Source organism: Camelus dromedarius, chromosome 4, assembly GCF_036321535.1.
Source record: "Camelus dromedarius isolate mCamDro1 chromosome 4, mCamDro1.pat, whole genome shotgun sequence".
NCBI classification, from domain to species: Eukaryota; Metazoa; Chordata; class Mammalia; order Artiodactyla; family Camelidae; genus Camelus; species Camelus dromedarius.
In genome coordinates, this window is record NC_087439.1 from 92757486 (window position 1) to 92782885 (window position 25400).

Below are 25400 nucleotides of genomic sequence, written 5' to 3' on the forward strand. Positions count from 1 at the left end.
TGCTGGCATCCCTCCCTGTTTTGCTTCTCAGGTCACCCCAAGACTCGTGCCTTTATCACACATTCCGGCTCTCACGGTGTCTATGAAGGAATATGCAACGGTGTCCCGATGGTGATGCTGCCCTTGTTTGGTGACCAGATGGACAACGCAAAGCGCATGGAGACCCGGGGAGCTGGAGTGACCTTGAACGTCCTGGAAATGACCTCTGAAGATTTAGAAAAGGCCCTGAAAACTGTCATCAATGACAAAAGGTAAGAGACAAGGTATCAAGGAATATTACTTGTATTTTGGCCATCGCTTTACAATAAATATTCAAATGTGAAAACAAATTAAAATTGAATTTATAAGTAAGATGCTTTTTTTTTAATAGAATTTATCACAGAAATGATTTTAAATATTATTTCCCCTGGTGTACTTAAAATTCCAATTTATAAAAAACAATGCCAACATAATAGATGAGTTCTTGCAGAGAAAGATGTATTTCATTACAAGAAGCACAATGTCCGTAAGATAAAAATAAACCAGGTGCTTAGAGGTATGGCTTTGCTTACCACTGAAACCTGTGAGAGATTTTGTCCATGGGGGCTTATAAATATATGTGTGTGTGTGTGTGTGTGTGTGTGTGTGTGCGTGTGCGCGCGTGTGTGTGTCTCTCTCATGCGATATCACAGACAAAGGCTTATAATAAAAGCTAAGGTAAGTTTGCTCAGATGTGGCTCTGAAATGATTCAAAGGGCAAAAGCCATCAGATAAAATTATCTCTGCATGAAATTCATTGTACTGCTGTCAACAGCTACTAGTAATAAGTTGATCAAAACCCTATGGGAAGAAGTGACGGCCAGGAGTGAACTTCACCCTGTAATCAGTTATGTGTGTGTGTGTGCATGTACCTGGGTGTGGATGTGGATGTGTCTGTGAAAACCTTCACCCCTTGTTGCTTCATTCTGAAAGAGACATCCATCAGGAGGACAGAAGTGAAAAGACTGGAGTGTGTTCAGATGGGAGGAGACACTACACAGGGAGACACACCAAGTCTGGACATGGGAAAATGGGGGCAACATCATGCTGCTCACATGTGTGTGATGCCAGTGCATAGAAAAGAGTTGCCTCCATCACCCCGGGGTAGAGCGCCCTCAGTGTTGGTAACAACCTGCCCAGAGTGATTGGTGTGGCTCTTACCCATCATTCCAATCAGCCTCTGGCCTCCCAGCTTGTCAGTGTCAGGTCGTGAGGCTCCCATTAGTGGTGTGATTTTGATCTTTTATTCAGTGGGAGGGACAACTACTTATAACTCAAAAATGACTTGGTAGAACTTCTCTGGTACATTACTATTTAAAAAACACTAATCAATCAGCTTACATTATTAACTAACTTCATCTATTCACTTCTGAGCCATCTCTATCTGATTATGAATCTCCATGTCCCCAACACTGTAAGCTGAGACTGTACCTACATAAAATAAAGAGAAATGGAAAAATTTCCAACATCAGATTATGTAACCAGGCCATAACAGATGTTCAATAAATATTCAATGAATGAATGAAAGTCTAGGAAAATCTACCTTGTTTAAGAGAAGGTTTATATAAAATGAAGATGTTTAATAGGATTTATGGCCAAATATTAACAATACATTATAATAATGTATCTAATAAAATGATGGACATGTTTAAAGACAGCAATGATCATACCTGCTCCTGAATAAGTGTCTTGCTTTTCACTTTCTTCTCTCTTCTCTTTCCCTTTCCTTCTCCTCCTCCTCCTCCTTTTCCTTCTCTTTCTCCTCCTTGTCTTTCTTCTTCTAGTGCATTCATACTAAGGGCTGAAGTGTCTAACCCATTTTGGATTTGGATGTTCTGACTCAGCTATCAACACTGTCCAAAATGAACAGGAATCCATTTTGCTTTAACAGGCTGCATAGACACTGCCTCATGCAAAATTTAGTACCTGGATGGCTTGATGTTTCAACAATTGAATTGAAAGTATGCCACTGTCTTAGAGATGGCCCTTAAAAATGTGTTTTACTTTGGCTAGAGGTGATTGTTTACAATCTCATTGAATGGGAAATCATTAACAATTTCCAACGTGACCTTTTCCTTTATTTCTTTATCTTGTTACCAAAAGACATTCTGATCTAATTCCCTAAAAAGAAAAGAAGAAAAGTAGGTAGCAAGTTTCAAATAATTAAAAATTATAATTTCGGCTTCCAATTTTCTTTTTCTTTCTTTTAGAGATAAAGAATATTGTGTGTGTGTGTGTGTGTGTGTGTGTGTGTGTGTGTGTGTGTGTATGTTTTCTGGTTGTAATAGAAGCTCTGCCAAGTCTGGAAAATCTGGTAGTGTTCCTAACTAGAAGCAAGCATAAAGGGGGACGGTTCACTCCTGTTGGTGTTCCAGGCATTCACACAACTGTCTTCTGTGTTTAGCTATAAGGAAAACATCATGCGCCTCTCCAGTCTTCACAAGGACCGCCCCGTGGAGCCTCTGGACTTGGCTGTGTTCTGGGTGGAGTTTGTGATGAGGCACAAGGGGGCGCCGCACCTGCGCCCTGCAGCCCACGACCTTACGTGGTACCAATACCACTCTTTGGATGTGATTGGCTTCCTCCTGGCCGTCGTACTGACAGTTGTCTTCATCGCCTTTAAGAGCTGTGTCTTTGCCTACAGGAAATGCTTCGGGAAAAAGGGGCGAGCTAAGAAAACTCACAAATCCAAGGCACACTGAGAAGTGGGTGGGAAATGAAATAGGTTGCAAATTTGCAAACAGATAGAGGCAAGTTAAATTCATGTTCTACTTTTTAAAGAAATACTTTGCCATAAGGTGACATCCCAGAATGTTTTTTAAAAAATAAAAAATGATCTAATGGCTGGTCACACACACAGGCAGAGATATGTGAATATTTTTTCTGCCCTCTCCAATATCTTTAATCTGCACTACATTGTCATCTTTCAAATGATGACTTGCTAAGGAGGCTGGATGGGTTCTTCAATCTGCAATACTTTCCTACTCAGAAATGGGGCCTATTTGAGAGCCACGGCTGCCCGCTCCTCGGGTGACAGTTATAACCTCATCTTCTGGCTTCTCTAGATGGCTGTTACTGACTCTTCAAGAACGGTGTATGATTTCTGAGTTTGAAGGGGAAAGAATAAGGTGTGAAACTGATGGGTGATGTGTCTGAGCAGATAATCATTGCTTGTGCCAAATGAATCTGAATTTGATCAAAGCCCAAAGTACGGTGTCTGGCAAGTATATTTTCTCTGATGTTTCCCATAACTAAAAACATATTAATAAATTCATATAAATTATATTTTAGGTGTTCTTTTTATGGATGTTGTGTTTGTCATTAAACTACATGTTCTTATTCCAAAAGTAATGCATGCTTCTGACAGAAAATTTGAAAAATATGGAGGTGTCACGTACACACAAGGAAATTACAATCACCATTAATCATGTTCTCTTGAAGTAAGCACAGTTACTCTTTTGGCAAATACGTATACTGACGAATATATCCAGTGTTTTCTAACATTCTTTCTTCACTTCAGTCTATTGTGAATGCCCTTTCCAGGTCTTTGTATAACACTTCATTTGTTTTTAGTGGCCAAGGAGTATTCTAGTGCATGAATATACCAGGATTGATTTAACCCCCACTTCCGGGTGGATTTACTTTTCTTTTATAAAAAAGACCTCACTGAATATCCTAGTAGCTAAGTCTTTGCACATGCCTGACAATTTCTGTGGGAAGTGCCTTACAAGAAATCAATGGTTGTCTCAGTTTTGGTTCCCTTAAGGTGAGGATTCAAGGCTCCCCCTTCCCTGACCCATGGAGTCACAGTAATGGGCTCCTGGTGGCCATGTTTTCCCTCTACAATCCCTCCCTCACCACTCCTGATTGGACAAGGAGTAGACCTTTGGGAAGTAAAGGAAACCCTGAAGGAAAGTGGGGAGTGATGACCACCAAGGGGGCGGCTCTCTGGGGGTGACAGGAGCCGAGTCCTGCTGGTTGGCTCTGGGAGCCAGTGCAGAAAATACACCAGACTTATCCCACCTGAGAGGCAAGGCCCTTAGGGAGCTGAGCGCTTGTCCCAGGTGGTGTCAATTTCCCCGCACTTCCGGTTGGCCACAAGGGCAGGCAAGGGGATTTAAAATCCAGAGAGAGCCCACAGGAGACAGATGGAGGTGCAGTGCTGGAGGTCCGGCCCTGCGCACTAGAGATAGAACACAGGGGTCTGTGTGGGGCACTGATGCGAGGCTCTCCTGGGCAAAATGTCTGAGATATTCCCAAACTGAGTCCAGAGCTGTTCAGTCAGCACTGAGAGAGCCAGGTTCCCACACCCTCTTCAGTATAAAGGAGTATCTTGGGAAAAAAGCGCATCAGTCTGATTGGCAAAAGTGGGATTTTAAGTTCATTATTATTAAAGGTTGAGTTTTTTTCAAGCTCACGAGCCATTTATATTTCTTTTTTGGAGACTCTCCTTGTCTGTCTTCCTGTGGGGTGTATTACCCTGAGGATTTGGTAAGAGTGCTCACTGCAGTACTGAGAACACCTTTCTGACATATGCGGTTTTTCTCCCACTTGTTTTTGCCTTTAATTTTGTCCACACCTTTGTTGGTTTCTTTCTTTTTCTGCTTTGTGTTACAGGTAGAAGTTTTAAACGTGTAAGCTGCAGGAGGTAGATACAGCTCAGTGGTAGAGTGCGTGCCTAGCATGCATGAAGTCCTGGGTTCAATCCCCAGTACCTCCATTAAATAGATGAATAAAATAAATTATTCCCCCCCCCAAATAAAAAAAAATGTGTAGGCTTCAAATTGGAGCTGAGGCTTTCTCCTGACTCCAGCCCCATTTATTCCTTCCCCAGGCAGCTTCTGGAACACAAGCTGTTCACACCAGTTCCCTCCCCACACTGCTGCGCCCGGTGGTGACTCATGGACTATGTCCTCCCTCCTTCAAGGCCCGTCCTGGTCCACTCAGGGACAATCTCCGGCCTCACTGCCCACAGCTCCTTGCTGCTCCTGCCCCTCCCCCCGCCTCCCCCTCATCTCTCTCAGGGAGCCTGAGCTGTTCTAACCTCCCCACTAGTTCATGCTCCTTTGCACCTTTGTGTTTCTAGTCCTTAGGCCCTCTTGTTTACAGGTAAGAGACCCCAACTGGGATATCGTAAACAAAAAAGGGATCTTTTTTGTGAGGAGATGGATTCCTAAGGATGCTAGGCTCATGGCCAAGCCTCCAGAGGGGCTGGGCTGGGTGGAGCCTCTTGCCGCCTCCCACCCCTGTGCACTCTGGATGCCAGCTTTACCAGTCCTGGCCCTCTCTGCTCCTCAGTCCCCAGAACCCTCAGTCCTGAGAGTCCACAGGGGACTGATCGGATTCTCCCCTACCCAGAGTTTCGAATTCCTGGGAGAAAGAATCTGAGTGGTCCGGCTGGATCAGGTGACTACTACTGGCCCAATCAGGAGTGGTGGGGGAGGGATTATCGAGGGAAAACATGGCCATTGGGAGACTGTAACTGTGACTCTGTGGGTCAGGGAAGGGGGAGCCTTGTGACCTGGGGAGATTCCTCCAAAGGTGTGCACTGCGTGCATCCATGCTTTCCTTGGCCCTTTCATGCATTTAGGCTCTCAGGTTTATAGAAATACTGCGTTTTCTTATTTTCAGCTCAGTTCCCATAAAGCAGAGGTGGGAAACTCCACTGAGTGACAGACCTTAAGCGTGGCTGAGTTTATGAATTGATTGATCTCGTCCTCTTCTGTCCTCTCTAGATCATGTGTTCAGGGGCTTCTCCCTTTTTGCCACAGCTTGCCCACTCACCTAGTGTGTAATAAATATAAGGCCCCTTTCTCCACCCCTCCTGCTGGCCACACCTTTCACAATATGACTTTGCAGCTCTTCCTGTCGAGAGGTGGAGAATGTTTCCCCACCCCTCAAGTCCAGACCTCCTTGTGACCTGCCTTGGCTGATAGAATGTGGCAAGGTGATTGGTACAGTTCAAGTCTAGGCCCTGAGAGGCCTTCATGTGTCTGCTCGCTCTCCTGGAAACCTTCCCAGATGCTATGAGAACACCCTGGGCCACCCTGCTGCATGATGAGAGACACGTGTCCTGATCACCCTAGTCTCTTCAGCCAATAGCTAGACAACTGGCAAACATGAGTGTGAGGCCATTCTAGACCATCCAACCCTCATCTAACCCATCAGCTGACCACAGATTCATGAATGACTCCAGTTGTACTTGAGGGACATAGCCCAGATCAACAGAACTACACAGCTGACCCCATAGACTTGTGAGCAATAATAATAAACTGTTGTTTTCAGTCACTAAGTTTTGGGGTAGTTTGTTACACAGCAATGACTAACTAGCACATTCACTTCCTGACCCTAAGTCCATGATCTTTCATGTATGGGGTCTTTAGACCCTCAGAGGACAAAAGTGTGTCCTACCCACCTTTATATCCGCCATAACATGGAGAGCCATGCTTAGCTGTGTGTGGCAGGCATGCAGTCAGGGTCTGGGGGAAGGAGCTGCAACCATGTCACTCGAGTAGTCGTTGAAGGAGAAAAGAAGGCCCACAGGGGAGTTGGAGGAGGTGGAGCAGAGGGGACTTTGAAAGAGAGGGCATGTAATAACTGTCTTCTGGTATCTGTTCCATCATGATCAACATGTCTCCAGAGGGCAGACTGAGGAGTGACGCATGGATTTTGTGGGGAAGAAGTGCTGGGCACTATGTAGAGGAATCTGGGTTTCTGCCCCCTCAGGTTCAGTGAAGTAGGAATGGGCTACTGAGGGTCATGAGCTCCCTGGTATGAGAGGTGTCCAAGCAGAGGCTGAGGGGTTGCCTCTTGGCAGTGGACAGACACTGAGTGGGAATTTTAGTTAAGCAGTCCTGGACCTGGGGGACTCTGGGTCTTACTCTGTTGCCCTGTAATGCATAGAGATTCATGATTTTATTGCTCAAACTGTTGATCTGGACTGTCTCTCACAGCTACAAGTGACAAGGAAATTCTTTGGGCCCCACTTTCGGTTCAGGGAAACAGAGTCGCTGCCTTCCTGTCTTTGAAATTCTTTATCGTCTACACTTTCTGCCAGTGGGCCACCCGGCCCCATCCTGCAAGCCTTCCAGGCCTTGGGTAAGGGAAGTCCTCTTCTCAGGACCCCTCTGTCATCCCTGACCCCTCCAGTTGCCCTGATCACACCTCCCCACCCTGGGCTCCTAATCACATCCCCAGGGGACTTGGCTGTGAATCGCCCTTCCCATTTCTCTTCTGCAAACATACCCCACTACACATGGGTGACAGAAATGTTGAGTGATCACTTAATGTGGGGTTTTTATCGCAGGACCCACTCCTCAAAGCCCTGGGTTCATTGAGCTCAGGGAGGCAGTTGGATCTCAGAGTTCCAAGGGTCTGGGGCCCAACGGTGATGATTCTAGTGAAAACCTCCAACCCTGCCAGGGGACCCACTTCCCACCAGAGCTGCGACTGAGGAGCCCAAAGCTGTCACTTCTTCATCAGCCCACCCTGCCACCATCCACATGACCATTGATGTATGTCAAGCAGAGAGCGGAGCTTTTTCTTGTAGTGTATTTTTATTCCGTCCAGGAGAGAACTCTGAGTGAAGGTCAGTAGTTGGGTCCTAGACTAGCTCCTTAAAGGATTCCCAGGAGGAAGGGAGCACAGGATGGTGGAAGGCCCTGGGATGGAGTTTGAGAAATTGGGACAGGAGGGAAAAGGATCTGGGTGCTCATGTGGACACCTGTGTTGGTGTTGTCAGCACTTAAGAAGCTGCTGGTGTCAGGAGAGCCCCTTGCAAGGAGCCGTGAGGGCTGCTGGAGCAGATTTCCAGTTAATCATTAGTTTTCAGTGTCTAGACGAGGGGGAGGAAGGGCCCTAAGTCTTAACGAAGTTCGGTCATCTATTGCTGTGTGACAAATCACCTCCACTTAGTGGCTTAGAGCACTTGTTTATAATCTCAGTTTGCATGATTGGATTCTGGGCATGGCTTAGCGGGGTCCTTTGCTCAGGGTCTCACAGGCTGCACTCAAGATGTTGGCCTGGCGCTGCCCTTCCTGGAGCTCTGTCCATTTTCAAGCTCATGTGGTTGTTGGCAGAATCCAGTTCCTTGTGGCTGTAGGACTGAGGCCCTCGGTTCCTGGCCACAGGGCCCCTCCATAGGCAGTTACATCAGGGCTGTTCCATTCTCATGGCCAGCAGGGCAGTCGCTCTCTCCAGTCTGCTAAGATGACGTACTATGATCATGGGAGTGGGTTCTCATCCCCTTTGCCGTATTCTATTGGCTAAAATGTGGGTCTAACCAAGTCATGGGTTCCTCCCACACTCCAGGGAAGTGGGTTACGCAGGGTGGGACTCACTGGGGGTCGTCTTAGGGTGTGTCGACACACCGAGTATTTTACAAATCTTATTATCTCAGAAGAGCTTGAGGGAGAGATGGCGGAAGCAGCAATAGACTCAAATGAGGACCTGCCAGAGGCAACAGAGGACCTGGAACCTCTGGCACCAGAAGACAATGGTAAGAAAGTCACGCCCATCCCTGTACTCCTGCCTCATTTTGGCCACTAACTCCTTGAGGGCAAGTCCCAGCCAAGGTCTCAGTTTCTTCATCTGTTCAGGGGACAGGAAGGTCCCTGTCTGACCGTGCCGCAGGGGGAGCTGCAGCTGGCAGGTGTCAGGGAGACTGGGGTGTAGGAACACCCCCTGTAATGCTCATCTCAGCATCACACCTGCATCACCTTTGTCTCAGGTACCTTCCAACAAATCACAAACCTCCTCAGCATCATGGACGGTGAGTCGGCAAAGACGGATGCTGCTGGGGCAGGTCCTGACATGCGCAAGACACTGGCCTCGGTTATCATCGCGGAGAAGGCCACCACCGAGCCCTCTGTGGTGGTGAACGTGCTTGCCCGCTGCCTGCAGGTGCCGGAGGTAGGGCCGCTTCACCCTCAGCTCCTCCTCTGAGCCCGGCCTCCTGTGGCTGTTTGCACATCTGTCCACTGCTCCGCAGAAGTTTTCTGACCGTTGTAGGCATGGGGCTAGGTGCTGGGGTCCAGAGGTGGGCAAGACTGGGAGGTACTCACTCCTCAACCAGGTCATTTAAAATGCTGATGAGAGCCATCTAGGAAGCAAAATAGGGTGCGTCCTCTTGGACTTGCAAGAGAGTGCTGAGTCTGTGGAGGACCCTGACCACTGACCATTTGCCACTTACCTTGCTGAGTGTGCCGGACTGAAAACAGTGAAGAGAGAACAGATTTGCAGTCCACACTGGCAGGGCCAGTTGAATGAGCCTGATGGGTGGAGGGAAGGGGGAGGCGTTGGAGATGGAGGAGTCAATGTCAAAGTCTTGGTCAGTTCAAGGGTGGTGGGTGAATCTGCCCTATGGAGTATTAATCATTCTGAGCCCAATTCCGATGTGTTGGCTTTTTTGCCCCTAACACCACCAAGCAATTCCCTGGTATTAGCTGGGTGTCCTACAATTTAACCCAATTCTGACACTGTCGACCCAGAAATAGTGTCAGATTCCACAGGTTAAGGGCTCAGTTGCATAAGACACTACTCCCCTTGTCCCAGCTTCAGACACCAGCCATAAGTTTGGCCAACTGGCTATAGATTAGAGGTTCCCATGACCCTCTCCTTGGGTTCAACTAATTTGCTAGGGTGGCTCTCAGAACTCAGAGAAACATTTTACTTACCAGATCACCAGTTCATTATAGCAAGATGTAACTCAGGAACACCCAGATGGGGGAGATGCAGAGGGCAAGTGATGTGGGAAAGGGCACGAAGCTTCCATGTCTTTCTGAAGGGACCACTCCACTCTCCCCAGATCTCTGCGTGTTCTACTAACCTAGAAGCTCTCTGAACCCTGTCCTTTTGGGTTTTTATGGAAGCTTCATTATATAGGCTTGGTTAATTAAATCGTTGGTCATTAGCAATCGATTCAGCTTCCAGCCCCTCTCCCCTCTGTGGAGGTCAGGGGGGGAGAATGAAATTCCCAGCCCTCTAATCATAATCTAATCAATTGGTTCTCCCGGCAGCCAGCTGCCATAGTTAGGTGTGGACCAAAACTCATCAGCACAGCAAAACACACCTCTATCACTCTCATCACTTAGGAAATTCAAGGATTTTAGGGGGTCTGTGCCAGAAACTGGACGAAGACTAAACATAAGTTTCTTCTTATAAATTCCAGGTATGTCGGAGGAGGACCAGTGGGAGGGAGAAGATGGCGACTTGGTGTGCTCGGGCGGGGCTGGGTGCATCCCAGGCCCCACTGCCCAGGCCAGGATCTTCCCAGCCATCACGCTTGTTTCCCAGATTTCTACTCAGCGCAAAGTCAACATTTACAACATCCTCCAGGAGATCATCCAGCAAGAGGGGGAGCTGGAGGAGCACTGCGTCCAGAGGCTGGTCGCCATTGCCTCCAAGGAGATGAGGGAAATCCCAGAGGTAGTGGAGCCCTGGGCCCCACTGGTGCCTGCCCCCTGCCAACTCAGGGGCTGAGTCTCGGTTGGCAGGGCCTGGGATGCCCAAGGCCTTTGTCCAGTTACCTCTTGGGGCAAGAACTGGTTGAGAGGGTCCGAAGGAGCCCAGTGGGGCTGGAGCAGGTGCAGGGCAGAAGCTGGTGGTGGGACCACACATCCGTCTCCTGTCCCCTGCAGGTGGAGGGCTATATGGAGGCAGAGGTGGCCAGCGATACCCTGGTGGCTCTGTCCCGAAACCACTTCAGCTTGGTGATGTATGAGCTGCAGCACCACCTCAAGCCCCTCAACCTCACGGAGGAATTCGTCATCATCACCCTGGCAAAGCTGGCCAACGGCAACGGTAGGGCATGCAGGGCCTCAGCCCCAGCATCTAGCCTCCTGCCTGGTCTCTGCCCTTGTCCCTGCCCCCTTGCATGTCTGTCTCCTCTTACGTTTCTCCAGCATTCCTTCCCTTCTTCTCTGTGTGTCTCTCTGTCTCAGCTGCTAAGATTCCTTCTCTGTGTTTCCGCCTCTCATTTCTGTGTCTTTCTTCCCCATCACTCCTTCTCCTCCAATTCTCCTTCCCCTCGCCCCCGCTGGCTCCATTCTTCTCCCTTTCTCCCTCCCCCTCTGTCTCTTTACTTCACAGACATGCGCTCAGTGCCTGCTTCAGGCAGGCCTTATGGTGAGTGCTGAGCCACAGGTGAGTAAAACACTGTGAGCAAGTAAACAAGGCTGCAGACAACCATCATACGAGAAGGCAGCCATGGAGAGAACAGCCAGGTGGCTGTTTGACATCATGATGAAGGGAGGGGGCCTCATCTCTGTGGGACCTCACTGAGGTGGCCATACTTCAGCTGTGACCTGAAGGGCCCGGTGGTGATATCTGTGTGAAGGACTGGATGAGAAAGGACGTTCCGCATGGAATGTGCAAAGGCCCAGTGGCAGGAGAAAGCTTGGTTTCTCTGACAACTGAGAGGTCACCATGGCTGGAGTCAGAGAGGAATTGGAGAGCTAGGCAGGGTCTAGTGGGAGTGGTGCAGTCTGGGCTTCATTTGAGGGCGCTGGGAAGCTATTGAAGGATCTCATGCTGCGGAGTCGCCTGATGAAAGCATCCAGGAAGACGATTCTAGCGGTGATGTGAATGAAGAGGTGTGGGTGGTGTGCAAATGTGAAGTGACAGTGACTCAGACTCACTTGGTGAGTGGTGGACTTACGTGAGCAGCAGATGGGGCTCCAGTGTGTGGCCCTGCTGATGGATTGTGTGTAAGAGACACAGGAAAGGAGAAACCAAGAACTCCTAAGTAAACTGGGTGGGTTTACTTCCTGAGAGCGAGAACTTGGGGGTCAGATAAAGACTTTCTTTTGTATGTCTCGGGTTTGCATCCCTTGAGAGATGTCCAAGTTCAGAGGTCAAGGGGGCAATTAGTGTGTGAAGCTGAGTTCAGAGGGCAGATCTGGGCTAGGCCTTCCTGCCAGGGCGGCCTCAGAGTTTAGGTGGTGTCCAGAGCCACTGACACCAAGGGAGTGAAAGCAGAGACAGGAGAGGGCCAGCCCCTGGCCAGAGAGGCCCCACGCCTGAGAAGGCATCGGGGGACCAGCAGTGAGATGAGGACCGTGTGGTGTCGTGGGGCCTGTGAGGAGGAGGGGGACTCGGAGGGGCCCAGGGGCCAGTTGTGGCCCGCCCTCCTGGCGTGGCTGGGAAGATGAAACTGGAGGGGGCGGCTTGCTGGGGATGGAGGCCTGGCCGTCAGGAGAGAGATGGGGGGAGAGCCAGTGGAGACTGGAGGGGAGAGGACTAAGGTGGCAGCTGAGGGGGCTCTGGGGGGCAGGGGAGGGCAGGGCTCGTGTGTGCGCCGAGGCCGGAGCCTGGAGGGGGCAGATGAGGGGTGCAACTCAGAGAGGGGGAGGGAATCTGAGGAAGGGGAGTTGGGGGGGGGCTCAGGGGCGGGGCCTGGAGGCCAGGGTCTGTCTGTCACTCTGTCCTCTTTCTCCTCTCCCCTCCCCCATCTCTGTTTCCCATATCCCTCTACTCTCTTTTCTTCTGTTGCTTGTCCCCTGCTCTCACTTGCTCACTCACAGTCTCTGTTTTTCATCCCAGGACGTGTGGGACACCCAGAGGGGCTGGGAGGGGTTAAGGAAGCCCGCCCGCTGCCTCCTTGCCCGCTTCCTTCCTCCACTCTTCCTCCTCCTCGTCCTTCCCTACCCTTCCCCTCCCCCTCTCTTTCTCACCCCCTCCCCCTTAGCCTCTTTACCTCCCAGTGACTTCCATCCACAGAGGGGCTCCCTGGCTCCGGGGCTGGAGGTGTGGGTGGTGGAGCTGTCCCCTCTGCTGACCCTTACCCCTGACTCCCTGCGACCTCTGCCCCTGGCCCACAGTGTTTGAGTTCATGCCATACATGGGCATCACCCTGGCCACCATATTCACCATGCTGAGACTCGCCAGCGAAGCCAAGATGCGTCAGGTCATCTGCGGGGGTACGTGCCCCACTAGGCCTGCAGGTCTGGCCAGTCAGGGTGCTGGGGAGGGGAAGCAGGGTCAGCAGGTGAGATTCCCAGGGGCCGGAGGCCAGGGAAATGTCTCCAGGTGAGGATTGCCCCGGGCAGGTCTTCGATGCCGCCTACTTCTGACCACCCGGCCCCAGGTTTTGATTACTTAATATTTTTGCGGGCCCAAATCTTGGATACCTGAGAAAAGTAGGGCAAAATGTGTTTGACCTTGGCTGCAGTGGAATCCCCAGGCTGTGAGCAAAGAGCCATATTCCAGCCCCGCCACCTTGACCTCCACACATGAACTTCTAGGGCTGGGACCCAGACACACCCGCGTGCTACCCCCTGGGGGGCGTTTCACACACAGTCATGCAGGGTAAAAATCAGGGAGCTGTGAGAGGGTTGGGAGGGCAGAGAGGGAGGGGCAAAAGATTTTTCTAGCAGCGTCTTTGGCCATCTCAGTAGTCCACTAGTTACGGGAGCGTGTGAGCGCTCCTTCCTGGAGAAGACGGCCTAGGACTGCTTTGTCCTGCACCCCGCCCACCCCGGGGCTCACTGCGCGTCCCCACGGGTAGCCATGGAGACCTTCTGTGAGGCGGTGCAGTTTTACCTGCGGCATCTGGAGGACAGCGTGTACCCCGTGATGACCGAGGAGCAGTTTGCTGTAAAGCTGTTCCCCATGTATCGCTATTTCGTGACCGTGTGGCTGAGGAACCATAACCCCGAGGTGAGATGTGTTCTGCTCGGGTGTGCCCCCATGGTCCCCCAGTCAGGGGGGCTGGCAGGGCTGAGACACCCCTGGGTCCAAGGAGATGGTGACCCAAATAGAGGCAGGATCAGGAGCTTCCGATGCTGAACCCCGTGGGCCCTGGGCCTCCAGGAGGCCCCTGGAGATGCTGGTTAAGGGTCCCTGTTACACGCGTGCTGGGCGCTCTCCGGGTAATTTACCTGCGGGAGAGGCTTCCACGCCAGCTCTGTGCTGCAGGAAGTGAGGTAAAGGGTCATATTCCAGCCACCTCCCCTCTCCCCGACCTCTCACATGAACCTCAGAGGCTGGGACCCAGACACATCTCATTTTACAAGTGAGGAAGCTGAGGTCTGCCCAAGGTGACCTAAGTGACACAGCCAGGACTCACGGGGCCTCGGGGAGGCCTAGACTCTACTTCCAAGGTCGCCTGTGTCACGTGTCTTTGATTCCATGGATGGGGCTGACATGACTGGGCCTAGCTGGGGGTCCTGGGCCAAGGGGCCTGGAGACCCTACTTGTGTGATAGGTGAAGCTGGGGGTCATCAAGTCCCTGAAGCCCATTCTGAGCCTCCTCCTGCCCAACGACGACCTGCGGGAACAGGTGTACGACTACATCCCGCTGCTGCTGGCCGAGTACCGGGGCAGCCTGGAGGCGCTCTTCATCACACAGGTGAGGGCCGGGTGGGCAGCAGCCTGGGCCAGAGGCTTGGGATATTTGGGACTCCCAGGTGTCCCATGGGGTGTCTTCTGGGTGGACAGTGGGGCTATGGGGCTGGGCACCTGTAGGGTTTTCAAGAAACAGATGATGCCAATCCAAATGGCAAGAGTGAGGTCCCCTTTGGGTCTTGGAGGCCATGGTGAGGTCAGTTTCCTAGAGCTGCCGTAATAAAGAACCATGAGGCAGGTGGCTTAAAGCAACAGATATTTATTCTTTCGTGGAGACTGGAGGCCAGAAGTCCGAAATCAACGTATTGGCAAACTGTGCTCCTTCTGAAGGCTCTGGGGAGGGTGGGCGTGGGTGGGAATCTTGCTTCTTCCAGCTTCTGGTGGCCCCGGGCATTGCCTCACTCCAGTGTCCCCTCCATCTGCACATCTTCTCTGTGTCTCTCTCTGTGTCCTCTCCTCTTCTCACAAGGACATCAGTCATTGGCTGTAAGGCCCACCCTAAATCCGGGATGATCTCATCTAGAGATCTTTACCTAATTTATCTGCAAAGACCCTATTTTCAAGTAAAGTCACATTCTGAGGTTCCGGGTGGACGTGAATTTTGGGGGGACACCATTCAACCCCTGACAGCTTGGAATGCATGTGTGATGGAGCCTCTGCAAAACTGTGTGTGGAGGTGTGACCTGGGCTGATGGTTATTGTGAAGGGGTCACTCATCTACAGACAAGAGGTGGCCCTTTGCTGTGAAAGCTGGGAGCAGAAATGAATGTGACAGATTTGGGGAGCCAAACGTAAATCATTCTGTCTAAAGATCGGCCTTCACTTTCAGGTGAGTGGGAGAGAAAGGTGAAAAGGGCCTTGAATGCCACACGCAGTGGCCCTGGCGCTGCCCAAGTGTTACTATGTGTGGGAGTCGCCTGAGGGCTGGTTGAAACAGAGTCTGGGCAGGAGCTGGGAGGCCGCATGTCTAATGAGCTCCCAGGGGATGCTGATGTGTCTGGTCGATGGAAAACGTCGAGTAGCAAAGGTCTAGATTTTGACCCTGAGTTGGTAGAAGGTCATGTGTCACCACAGGTCTTGAGGCAGATCCTGGAGATGTCGGTCACCACCAACACCCCCATCCCCCCAATGCAGCTGCACACCATTTTCACGGAACTGCACATCCAGGTGAGGCCAGCAGGCTCCACGGGGCATGGCATTCTTGGAGTGGATCGGCGGGAAGCGGGCTGCGGTCGGTGGTGTGGCCGACCAGGGCCAAGGGTGAGGTGGTGGTGCAGCCCCGGTCTCGCCCACCTGACTCCTGCATCCCGCTGGATGGGAGGTTGTGATGCTCCAGCACCTGCATCCCCCTGCCCCCCGATCCAGCTGTGATCTCACCTACCCTCCCCGCACGCCCCCTCCCCAGGTGTGTTCCAAGGCCCCTGCCCAGCAGCAGTACAGCAGCCAGAACCTGGCGGAGATCGTACACTGCTTCATCGCCCTCGGTGAGGCTCCCCCAGGTCCGCGGTGAGCCTCCGGGAGCCCCGGCCCCTTGGAGCCCCGGGCCCGGGGCTGCCTCGTCCTGCTGCTCCAGCTCTGTGGGCACAATTAAAGCGGTCCTTCCCCCTGCAGCCCGCTCCTACCCCAAGGAGCTGATGAAGTTCTTCCTCAGCCAGATGGAAATGAGCAACGAGGCCACCCGGGTGGGGACCCTGGCCCTGATTAGGGCAGTGGTGAGCGCAGATGGTGAGTGAGGGCAGGGAGGCGGTCGGGGTTGGTGGCAGGGTGGGGGGGTGTGGGCAGGTCTCCCCTGTCTCTAGTCCTCCTTCATTTCCTCTGGGCTGAGGAGTCACAGCTCTGGGTGGCTTCACATTTTCTACCCTTGAACCTCACCAGCTCTGGAACCCACCTCCACACCCTCATCCCTCTCCTTAAACCCTCAATCTGTTTCTACTTGAGTCTGAATTTCAAACTGTTGACTCAAATCTTAGTGTAACCCCCAAAGCTAAATCAAGGACTGAATATAAAACCTAGTTACACCATGTAGGTGGAACCGTGAATTCCCACTGACCCAGTGCTGAACCTTAGTCTGATTCTAAATCCCTAAGCCCAAACTCTAAACCTGGCCTTGATATTCAAGGGAAATAACTGTCTCCGGCAGCACCAGCTGCTGCATCAATTTGAACAAGGTTCCCCCTACTGGCAGCACATGGTCTTGCATGACTTGAGAAGAGCTTGGGTGGCTTCAGTTCAGCCCTTCAGCTGGGTGCCCTTGCGCAGTGCACAAACTGGGCAACTGTATGTGAAAGATCTTCTACTTTCTACTGACAGTAAACCCCTCTTTTAAAGAAATGCAAATTTAAGCAACAGTGAGACCCTTTTTTCCTATCTGATGGGCAGAGATGATAAAGATAGTGAACAGAGCTGGTGTAGCCATTTTTCAGTAAAAGGCCAGATAGCAAAAACATTTTCAGTTTTGCAGGCCACAAGGTCTGTGACAATTACACAACTCTGCCATTGCACAGCAAAAGCAGTCATAGACTGCAGAGCGTGGCTGTGCTCCAGTAACACTATTTACGAAAACAGCCCTGGGCTAGATTTGGCCTTAGGGTTATACTTCGCTAATCCCTGGTCTAGAATTTAAGAAACCAGACTCTTACACTTCATTGACAGGGATGTAAACTGATAAACGATGCTGGGTGCTCGATCAGATAAGGCCCAAAACTCCGGCTCAACAATCCAACATTTGGTCAGTTTTCTAAAGGCAATAATCGCCCAAAGGTAACTGGACAAAGATGGTCATCATGACTTTGGGCATAAAAGCAAAACATTAAAAACAACCTACATGTTTTTCTATAAGGAATTTGTGGAATTAATGATAGTATATCCACATAATGGCATATTACATAACCTATACTTTTTCATGGAAAAGCTGCCCTCTACAATAAGTGTAGCAATACAGAATGGGACAGAATATACAGCATGACCGCGGTTATGTGAAAAGTCTATGTGCCTGTTTATGCATAAACAGGTTTAAAAGGACACACGAACTGTTAAAGGTGGCTATGTTTTACTTTAATTTTGCAATGAACATATACTATTTTAATAACCGGAAAAAGAGGTTTCCATTTTGAAGATAAAACCTCTAAATGGTAACATTCTTCCTTGGTGCCTGATGGCCCGTCACCTTCTACCTTGGCCTCGTTTCCTCCTTTTCCTCCATCAACATTAAATTCTAGTAACATCTAGTCTTGAGTGTAGCATCAGCCTGATTGCTTAACTCTAATTCCATCCATACACTGTCTCCAGAAATTTCTCACAGCTCTTCCTCACTTCCCTTAATCTTCCTCCTTCAGTCGGGGGTCTGGTTATCAGCCCTACATCCAGCAAACACACAGCACCCTCATGCACTAGGCACGGTGGTAACTCATTACTGCTCACAGCGGCTCTGCGAGGGAGGTGCTCTTGATATCCACCTTTTACAGGCGAGGCAACTGAGGCACAGAGGGGCTAAGTAGTTCACCTAAGGTCACACAGCTGGGATGTAGTGGAGCCAGGGTTTGAACCCTGGAAGCCTGGCCCCAGAGCCCAGGCTCTCCACAGCTGAGCTTTGCCACCTGTGTTTGTCCCCAGTGTGTCCAGCACCATGTGTCCAGCTGAGGGAACTAAATAGCTCTTAGGGGGAGACTCCGTGCTCAAGGAAAGTCCACTGTGTTCAAAAGAGACACATACAAAGCAGAGGTCAAGGGAGTGAAGTATCAAAACAACGTCCCCTGGGGCTGGGGTGGGGTGGGCACCGAGAACACAGGGAGGTGGTCAGAGTGGCCTCCGAAGGAAGTGCCCCTGGGCTTGTGGGGGTGAGTCTGAGGCCCTAGGGAGGCGCGACTTGGACGAGTCCCCTGCACCTGGCTCCCAGGCACCTCTGCAGAGCCTGGCCCTGAGGCCGACGGACCTCCAGGCAGGTTTTCCTCTTTCAGAGCCCAGAATGAATGTCAGGACCATCTACCTGGCCATCCGGGTAGTCAAGAACACACTCTCCGACTCCCGGTCCAAGGTAAGAGGGTGGAGATCTGGAAAGGGATGCGTATGGGACCTCTGCCAGGGATGCAGAGGGACTGCGGCTGCAGCCTTCCCTGCCCTCCAGCTCTGTGTGGGGAGCCCCGGCCGCCTCCTCAAGTAAGGCCCATGGATGGAAAACCTAGCTTCCCAGACAGCACTAAGTACAGCTGCGGGAGAGGGAGGCCCATCCAAGCTGTGGCCCTGCTCCTGAGGCCCTCAATACCCAAGGACCTAGAGTTTTGCAGTGAAGGGTCTCAGATGCCACCCTGGACAGAGGAGCATGAACCCACTTTCTGGTCAAGCTGCTTGGCTGCCAAAGGGTTTTATAAGGTCTTGACCATATTTGAAAAAAGCAAATAAAGGCTAAAAATCACCGTCTTGGCTCTTCTGCAACCACAGTCCCTGGAGCATAGCTTTGCTTCTGGCCCTGGGCCGTGGGGGCTGCTGTTTGGGTCATCATGTCCCAGAGAGGGGAGGTCCAGGATGGAGGGGTCTGCACACACAGGGGAGGGAATGGGGTGTTTGGCTGGAGACGTAGGCAGAGCTGTCCTATACCTGGAAGTTGTCAAGGGAAGAGGGAACAGGCTTGATCTGTGTCACCCCCACATATGAGCTCCAGGGAGCCCAGGATAAGAGTCATGTTTTCCTCAGCAGGGCTGCCTGAGGCTGGAGCAGCCCATGTAGGGAGAAGTGTGCTCGTAGCTTTGAAGGGCTCAGGCGAGGGCCTGGGTGGGCACGCTGTCCTGGGGGACCCCCGGAGGAGGCTGTGGACAGAGTACACAGTAACCAGGTGGCCCTGAGGCCCCTTCCAGACCAGAGCACCCTTAGCCCTAGCTGTCTTGTGTGCAGGATTGGTCTTGGATGCTGAGCCTCTGACCCCCAGCCTGTCCCCTGCCTTGTCCCCTCAGGTGAGGATGGCTATTCTTCGCATCATTGGCCAGTTGGTCCTGTCTGGCTTCCAGGACAGAATCAAAGGCTGGGGCCTGAAGTACGTGTCTGTGCAACTTACCTTATCCACCTACAAACTGGTGAGTGGCCCTGACTAGCAGACTCCGGGGAAGCTGGACTCTGGAAGGGGTTTCCACAGCATGGAGGCAAGAATGCTGCTCGTTGTACCTGGGCTTGAACCTACACGCATGTACTTTCAAGACACAAGTCCACAACACACACAGTGAGCTGCAGGGGTCTAGAACATGCTGAAACACGTGAGCAGCTGTGGGCATACTGGATACTCAGAATCTGAGTATCGAGCCTCATGGGGGTGAGGAGACCACAGCCAAGACCACGGCAAGACCCTGCCAGCCCACAAGCAGGGACCCGTTGTTTCCATCTTCCAGACAAATCGCCGGGAGAGCTTTTATCAGAGGGACCTGGAGGAGAAGATGGTCCACAATGTCACCATGGATACCGTGAAGATCATAACCTCTTCTGTCAGTGGGGTGACCAATGTGCGTGAGCCCCACCCACCCACCCAGTGGGCTGGCATGCTGGATCTGACGGCTCATGTCTGCCCTGTGCCGGGCTTGAGGGGAAGAATGCAGGCCCAGAATTCTGCACTCGTGCTCCCATTCCCACCACCTGGGATGACTGAGGGGTCGAGCCCTGATCTTCCAAATACCTGAGAGCTTGTCTTTCAAGATTCAGTTTTAGAGCTGGGTCTTTGTGGGAACCCAGGGGCCCCAGATGCCAGGGCAGTGCCTGGCACACCGTGGACTGAAGAAGTATCAGTTGACTTATTGCCTGAAATGTTTCCATTACCTTAAAGCCTCTTCAGCCCGGGTGTGTGTTTGTGTGCAGGCATGTACGTGTGTGTGTAAATAAGTGATTTTAGTGGTTTAATTCCACAAACATTCAGTGAGTTCCTATTATGTGAAAGACACCAGAGTATATGCTGGGAAGGCTCAGTATTACTCCAGGTTATTCACAGGCTTTTAGGGGAAACACAGGTGTCAACTTCTAGTTGCAATACAATGTGACATAGCAATAAGATAGGAAAAATTTAACATGACAGCGTAAGGAGGGACTCATGGTCCATTAAGTGAGGCCATGGGCTAGATGCTCCTTGTCCAGTGGCAGTTTATCTTAATTGCAGAAATAATAGTAATAATAATATAAATGACTGCAATCCATTGAGTGCCTACATATAGCAGGTACTGTACTAGGTGTGCAACATCATAGAATCTCATTCAATTATCCCAACAACACTTTGAGGTAAAGTCTGTTATTATTACCCTGCTTTTGTAGATGAGGAAACCAAGGCTCAGAGGGACTCATTAATTTGTTCAAGGCTTCTAAGCTGGTAAATAGTGGAGCCAGGATTAAAATGCTCTTTCCAGTTCACCATGCTGCCTCCCTGGGGGAACCCAGGAGCCGAGGATTCGGCTAGAAAAGGGCAAGCAACTTCACTTGTTAGTTAGTAGCACAGGAGCTCACCCCAAACTCCGAGGGGTGAGCGTGGGACTCAGGGGGACCAGGATTCGCTGGGGGTGTTCAGTGATCATCTGAGAGAAAGGGGAGATGGCAGGTGAAGCTGGGGGGCTAGAGACACAGCTCTAAGAGTCTGTAGAGAAACAGAATCAGTAGGAGATACAGATATATGTATGTACGTGTATGTGTATATAGTTTGCTTTATTTCAAGGAATTGGTTTATGCAGTTGTGAGGGCTGATAAGTCTGAAATTTAGAGGGCAAGCCAGAGACTCACACAGGAGCTGGGGCTGTAGTCTTGAGGCAAACTATCTTCTTCCTCAGGGAAACCTGTTTTTCCCTCTCAACTGATTGGATGATGTGCACTCATGGTATCCGGCATAATCTCCTGGAAGTATTATGGACTTTCATCAGATTTACAAAATACCTTCACAACCACACCTAGATTAGCATCTGATTGAATAACCGGGCACACTCACTTAGCCAAGGGGACACAAAACAGGACCATCCCAACTGGCGAGCATGGCTGGGTTGTCTGGCCCATGTCATCTCCGGAGGATCTGGGGTTAGAGGGAGGGCGCTGGTCAAAGAGGATGTGAGGGGAGTGGGGCTGGAGTGAGGCCAGCAGGCAGGGGGGTTGGGGGCCCAGGACTAGCTGACCCCTTCAGCCATGTCCAGTAGGTGCCACTCACACGGCCCTGACAGAGTGGGGCTGGCAGCAGCCTCGGGGCTGAGGTGGTCAGCAGGTCAGAGCGCGGTTCTGGAGAATTGAGGGCGAGGCAACACCATGGGGGAAGCCTGACCTGCCTCCTTGCATGGCCATTGGTTGCCCCAGCTAATCCTGCCCCCTTTCCCCGCCGCCCAGGAGTTCTGGGTGAGGCTCTTGTGCTACATCATGGAGACCGATTACATGGAGGCCTTGACCCCCATCTGCATCAGCCTCACGAACCTGGCAGAACAGCAGCTCCACACCAAGGATGTGGAGGCCAGTGCGACCAGCAGGAGCAGGCACGGTGAGCAGCAGCCCCGCGCCAGCTCACCAGGGTGCCCCAAACCTTGGAAGGCTTCCCCTTTCCAGGAAGCATTCTGGCTTCCAAGCAGCCAGGCCAGAGGCCACCCCTGCCGTATCTAAGGAGATTGAAATTGTACAGAGTTCCTCAGGAAGGTCATTCCTCACGTCCCTGCCCTCCGGCCCAGGCCCCACCTGCAGAGGGCCTGGCTCAAGCTCTCTCCAGGTGTGACCTCTCTGGGCCTCAGTGAGCCAGCTGGGGGAGCTACAGACATTCCCATCTGAGTCCTCTGAAACCAGCCCCACTGGGGTCCCCTCAGATTGAGCACATTAACACCAGACTCTCAAGAAAGTGACCAGGCTGACCTACTTATGGATGACACCGCTGTCACAAGGCAATGGCTCTCAAGGGCCTGGGGCATTGTGGATGGGCATGGCCAGTGACCAAAGGTGACGAGGAGCCTTCCAGGACCCAGGAATGGTGAAGGGCGGAGGCTGCTCTGAGCAACCAGCTAGGCTACCCTTTTAGGGCTTCCTCAAACCCCCACCCCGACTCTGGGGCTGGGTCCTCTCCTGGGCCCCCCACCTGCAGCTTCTCAGCAGGCCTGGCCCTCCCTCACCCATGGGTCCAAGTGCTGTGAGTTTACTTCTCAGGGGCTCATTGCCTCCCAAAGCCAGCAGAGGGAGGTGAAGCGAGGTGATGGGAGACAGACTCTCCCCTAACGGGTCCTGGTGTCCATTACAAAGTGGGCGAGTCCTGAGAACGCCATCTTCTAAGCCCCAGCCCATACGCCCTCCTCCAGCATAAGCCAATTCTAATGATGTTCTTTGTGGAAAGTCCCCTGTGCTGACCATCCTCCATTCTGGGGCAAGGGGATGCTGTCGGGAAGCACCTTGCAGGATAAAGCACGCCCGAGGGCATAGAAGCATGTGCTGGGATGGGCTGGGCAGCTTCAGCAGAGGTCGCAACTTCTTCTTTCTCAGTGGACCTGCCTGCACCGCAGAAGCTGCTGGCCCGTCTCCTGGTGAGTGGCTCACTTGGGCCCTGGACTCCTCTCCCTTGAGCACCTAATTCCCGGAGCCTCCTGGGAGAGGAGGGAGCTGGAAGCCTGACAGGCAGAGCTTTCCAGGTCTCTGTTGGCCCTCTGGGGTAGATGTGGTTGGGGCAGTATGCTCCCAGATTCCTCTGCTTGGCCTTTGAACGGTCCCAAAGCATCCCCAGGACACTGCCTGTAGCCTGCCAGTCCCCAGGGGATCGGCTCAGTCCTGCACCCATGTGTCGTCCTCCTTGTGTTGACCCTGGACACCAATCCCTGCTCCGTGGAAGCCAGGGTAGGGAGGGAGCCCACAGTCCCCCCTCTCATCTCCTTTCCTCCCTGCAGCATCCTTTTGGGGGATGCTCTGATCCCCGAGACTCTGTTTGAAAACAACCCATCCTCTCCAACTCTCCCCTTTATGAGCATGCAGCCAGGTTGAGGAGCGAGGGCCTGGGGCTGCCCAGCCCGGGCACAGCCCCCTGGAGTCTTGGTGCCCTCCAGGTGCTGATGTCATCTCCCTACAAGGGGGAGGGCCGTGGGATTGCCATGCTCAACCTTCTGAGGACCCTGAGCCAGAGCATTGCACCCTCCATGGCCGACATGTGGGAGCTGGAGATTCCGCTGCTGGTCAAGTACCTGGAAGGTGAGGTGCCCGGGTGTGCACCTGAGCCTGCCCCCGTCAGTGTACATGCTGGGTACTGATCACATGACCTCATCAACAGGATCCAAGGCTCCCAGGGGCTGGCACAGTGTATTTTAGTCCTTGGGAAGGTGGGGAGGAAAATGCCGAGTGGTGAGCCCATCTGCGGAAGTCCTCAGACACCTGCTGAGGAGGCGACCTAGGGTGGGGTGGAGGCAGCAGGAGACATTAGCATGTGTGGTCCTTCTCTCTGCAGAACATACTGAGTTTACTTGGAATCAGAAGACTTGGGAGGACAAGCTGATTCAGGTAGAGGCGACCCCACCTGCTGAGGCCAGGGTGGGGAGACAGGGCTGGGGGAGGGCTCCCAGTGGGGTTGGTGGGTGGGGAGTTAAGAGGCCCCTAAGGGACATATTCTCCTTCTGTCAGAGGACTGGGGGAGTACATACGTGTCCACAGCAGGAGAGGACAGAGAGCTTCCACCCTGGGGACCCAAGAGTCCAGGAAAGCAGCACAGGGTGGCAGCCCTCCCGCCAGTCCCCAGCCCACAAAACATTAGCCCTATTTGGGTTAAGCGGTCTAGAGATGGGTGGAGGGGGCTAGAATATGGCCCACCGATGTCTTCTGTCTCCCCAGTTTCTGAGAAACTCCCTCAAGAAGACTCGGGGTTCCAACTGGAGCCTGCGCCTGGGCAAAGAGCTGAACAACCAGATCGAGAGCTTCGACAGCCCCTCCCTGGAGAAGGTTGGTTCCTGGAGGCAAGGCAGTCCAGATAGGGAGGGACAGTAAACCGGAGAGGGTCCCGTGGTGTGTGTGAGGCCAGCTGTACCTGTGGCTGTCCACAGGGTCCTGGGAGGAAAGGCTGGTCTAGACTAGTGGGTTTTAGTTTTAGTTTTGTCCTGTTTTTCCTTAAGAACCTGCTTTGTTGGAGCTGGGACTCTCTCCTCCAGCCACCAGTTTCCCCTTCTTCTCACTTCACTCCTTTCAATATAACAACTTTTGTCAGCAGAGTCAATAGGCAAGGAATGAGATGTCTGAACATGTTTTGGTAAATAGTGAAAAGGGTGAGGATGACACTGAACCACAAAAGGTCAATGAGGGAAGAAGATAAGGCCTGGAGAGGGGAAAAGGAGTGGGCAAGCTGGGATTTGGAGCTGGACCCCCAACTTCTAAAGCAGGACACCTTCTATCAAACGATGCTGCACAACCTGTCCCCACCCCCATCTCCACCCCACAGATTCGTTTCTCACCCCTGACTCATCCAGCTATTAACTCATGGCCCCCACATGTGTATATTCCATTCTAAAAGGGTCTTCACAAAATTATAAACATTGTTGAAAATCAGAGATGATCTCAACCAATGGGAAGCATTTCATGTTCATGGATTGAAAGATAATATATTTAAGATACATTAAGAGGGTGACATGTCTCATTTATCTACAGATTCAACATGATCAAACATGATCCTTACCATAATCTCAGCTGGCCTTTCCCCCACAAGATTGACAAGGTGATCCTAAAATTCATAATGTAAAGGGCCCAGAGTAGCCAACACAGTTATGCTTAAAAAACGAAGTTGAAGGGCTCAGGTTTTGCAATTTGAAGACTTCCTGCATAATTGCAGTACACAAGGGAGTGTGGTACTGGCATTAGGACAGGTAATAGACTGATGGAATAGAATTGAGAGTCTGGAAAGAAACCTCACATTTCCTGTCAATTGATTTTCAACAAGAGTGCCAAGACAGTTCAGTGGGGAAAGAATAGTCTTTTCAACAAATGATGCTGGGAAAACTGCATGCCCACTTACAAAAGAATGAAGTTGGACCCCTTCCTCATACCATACACAAAAATTAACTTATAATGGATCATAGATTTAAATACAAAAGCTG

The 25400-nt window shown here is 51.7% G+C and overlaps 2 protein-coding genes across 3 annotated transcripts in view; both read left to right on the forward strand.

Annotated features, from left to right (window-relative positions):
• Window positions 1–3303, forward strand: part of LOC105105244 (UDP-glucuronosyltransferase 1A1) — a 93043-nt gene extending 89740 nt beyond the window's left edge. The window contains exons 4-5 of one of the 2 annotated variants that reach the window (XM_010999021.3): window positions 32–251; window positions 2423–3303. In XM_010999021.3, coding sequence (XP_010997323.1) covers window positions 32–251; window positions 2423–2720 — 518 coding nt within the window. In that variant the 3' untranslated portion in view covers window positions 2721–3303. Of the gene's footprint in view, window positions 1–31; window positions 256–2422 lie in introns of those variants that run through there. The other variant, XM_031452447.2, reaches the window with a different exon arrangement.
• Window positions 1074–25400, forward strand: part of MROH2A (maestro heat like repeat family member 2A) — a 50562-nt gene continuing 26235 nt past the window's right edge. Inside the window, exons 1-20 of the mRNA XM_031452446.2 lie at window positions 1074–1088; window positions 7546–7606; window positions 8420–8515; window positions 8747–8928; window positions 10312–10443; window positions 10656–10818; window positions 12837–12935; window positions 13523–13674; window positions 14222–14365; window positions 15436–15528; window positions 15767–15845; window positions 15973–16086; window positions 18318–18394; window positions 19308–19427; window positions 19737–19847; window positions 21691–21838; window positions 22819–22859; window positions 23373–23514; window positions 23768–23820; window positions 24148–24255. Of these exons, the coding sequence (XP_031308306.2) occupies window positions 1074–1088; window positions 7546–7606; window positions 8420–8515; window positions 8747–8928; window positions 10312–10443; window positions 10656–10818; window positions 12837–12935; window positions 13523–13674; window positions 14222–14365; window positions 15436–15528; window positions 15767–15845; window positions 15973–16086; window positions 18318–18394; window positions 19308–19427; window positions 19737–19847; window positions 21691–21838; window positions 22819–22859; window positions 23373–23514; window positions 23768–23820; window positions 24148–24255 (2130 nt within the window). The remainder of the gene's footprint in view (window positions 1089–7545; window positions 7607–8419; window positions 8516–8746; window positions 8929–10311; window positions 10444–10655; window positions 10819–12836; window positions 12936–13522; window positions 13675–14221; window positions 14366–15435; window positions 15529–15766; window positions 15846–15972; window positions 16087–18317; window positions 18395–19307; window positions 19428–19736; window positions 19848–21690; window positions 21839–22818; window positions 22860–23372; window positions 23515–23767; window positions 23821–24147; window positions 24256–25400) is intronic.